This window comes from Vulpes lagopus, chromosome 6, assembly GCF_018345385.1.
Source record: "Vulpes lagopus strain Blue_001 chromosome 6, ASM1834538v1, whole genome shotgun sequence".
Classification (NCBI taxonomy): Eukaryota; Metazoa; Chordata; class Mammalia; order Carnivora; family Canidae; genus Vulpes; species Vulpes lagopus.
Genome location: NC_054829.1, coordinates 75,319,430 through 75,321,344, shown reverse-complemented (window position 1 = coordinate 75,321,344; position 1,915 = coordinate 75,319,430). Strand labels below are relative to the sequence as shown.

At 44.2% G+C, this 1,915-nt stretch overlaps 1 gene segment (V, D, J or C); it reads left to right on the top strand.

Annotated features, from left to right (window-relative positions):
* The first annotated feature begins 900 nt into the window (after window positions 1–900).
* LOC121492798 lies at window positions 901–1,520 on the top strand. The segment is given in 2 exon segments: window positions 901–983; window positions 1,087–1,520. Coding segments are annotated over 2 exon segments (453 nt in total).
* Window positions 1,521–1,915: the final 395 nt, after the last annotated feature.

Here is a 1,915-nt window from a genome sequence, read left to right as displayed (position 1 = left end):
CCATCATTTGCTTCAACGTGGATGGAACTGGAGGGTATTATGGTGAGTGAAATAAGTCAATCAGAGAAGGACAAACAGTGTATGTTCTAATTCATTTGGGGAATATGAATAATAGTGAAAGGGAATATAAAGGAAGGGAAAAGAAACGTTGGGAAATATCAGGAAGGGAGACAGAATATAAAGACTCCTAACTCTGGGAAATGAACTAGGGGTGGTGGAAGGGGAGGAGGGCGGGTGTTGGAGGTGAATGGGTGACGGGCACTGAGGTGGACACTTGACGGGATGAGCACTGGGTGTTTTTCTGTATGTTGGTAAATTGAACACCAATTAAAGTTAATTAAAAAAAAAGAAAAATTGGTAAACTGGAAAGAAAGTAATTTGTTTGCCTATGACAATGTCTTAAGAGAGTCAGTGAGTAAAAACCTCACATAAAATCTGGACGAAATAACTTAGAGCTCAGGAAAAATCAGGATTTAAAATCAGCAAATAAAAAAAGATATGTTTCTACAAACTAACAACAAATTACCTGCACAAAATTCACATAATAATCCACCATAAGTGGTTTCAAAAATAAATATATAAGATGAAAATTTACTAAGGAGATAAAATATTCTATGGAAAATTACCTATATTGATAAGAGTCTTTTAAAAATGCACCCAGAAATGCAAATAACTCCACTTACACATTAGAAATTCGTATAGTCATAGTGCCAGCTACACAAATTTCTATAGAATTCTGAAGCAACATTTGTTGTGAATTTAAAGACTCGAATGTAAGTCTGGAGCTGGTTATATAGTCAGAGGACATGCAAATAAGGTCCTCCCTCCACTGAATAAACCAGGTCAGCCCCGACCCTGCAGCTGGGAGAGGAGCCCCAGCCCCAGGATCCCCAGGTGACCCCCTACAGGGATCAGGACAGAACTCAGGCAACTCACCATGGAGTCTGTGCTCAGCTGGGTTTTCTTTGTCGCTATTTTAGGAGGTAATTCATGGAGAACAAGAGACCTCAAGTATGTGAGTGGACGTGAGTGAGAGAAACACGGGATATGGGACAGTTTCCTGACCAGGATGTCTTGTGTCTGCAGGTGTCCAGGGTGAGGTGCAGCTGGTGGAGTCTGGGGGAGACCTGGTGAAGCCTGGGGGGTCCCTGAAACTCTCCTGTGTGGCCTCTGGATTCACCTTCAGTGACTATTATATGAGCTGGGTCTGCCAGGCTCCAGGGAAGGGGCTGCAGTGGGTCGCAAGTATTATCTATGATGGAAGTAGCACAAGCTACACAGACGCTGTGAAGGGCCGATTCACCATCTCCAGGGACAACGCCAAGAACACGCTGTATCTGCAGATGAACAGCCTGAGAGCCGAGGATACAGCCGTGTATTACTGTGCGAGTGACACAGTGAGGGGACCTCAGTGTGAGCCCAGACACAAACCTCCCTGTAGAAGGGGATCGGGACCACCAGGGGGTGCACACTCCTCACCACTTCTGTCTTGAAGGCCCAGGAGCAGTTGCAGATGGAGGTTCTGGGCAGGTTTCCTGTCAGGGTCTGGACTTCCTCTCCATGGAGCAGTTTCCCCCAGGGAGCCCCTCTGAACACTTGATTATGTGTTTACCTCTTCAGTCTCTTTCTTAGAGACTTAGAAATTCAATATAGCACTTACGCTTACTTGTACTTAACTTTTCCTGACCCGAAATACTAATCAATTACAAATAACTCCATTCACATCATCTGAACATTTTCTTGAGTCCCAGTGACACTCACTGTAGATCACAGGACCCCAAGCTAACATGCTGTCCTGCACATCACGATACAGAAGAATATCCAATCAACACAATATAAAAGAGACATTCTACCAAAATGTTAATAACGTCTGGGGAGTGAGAGATATTCCCAGTATGACATGGTAGGGAGGTGG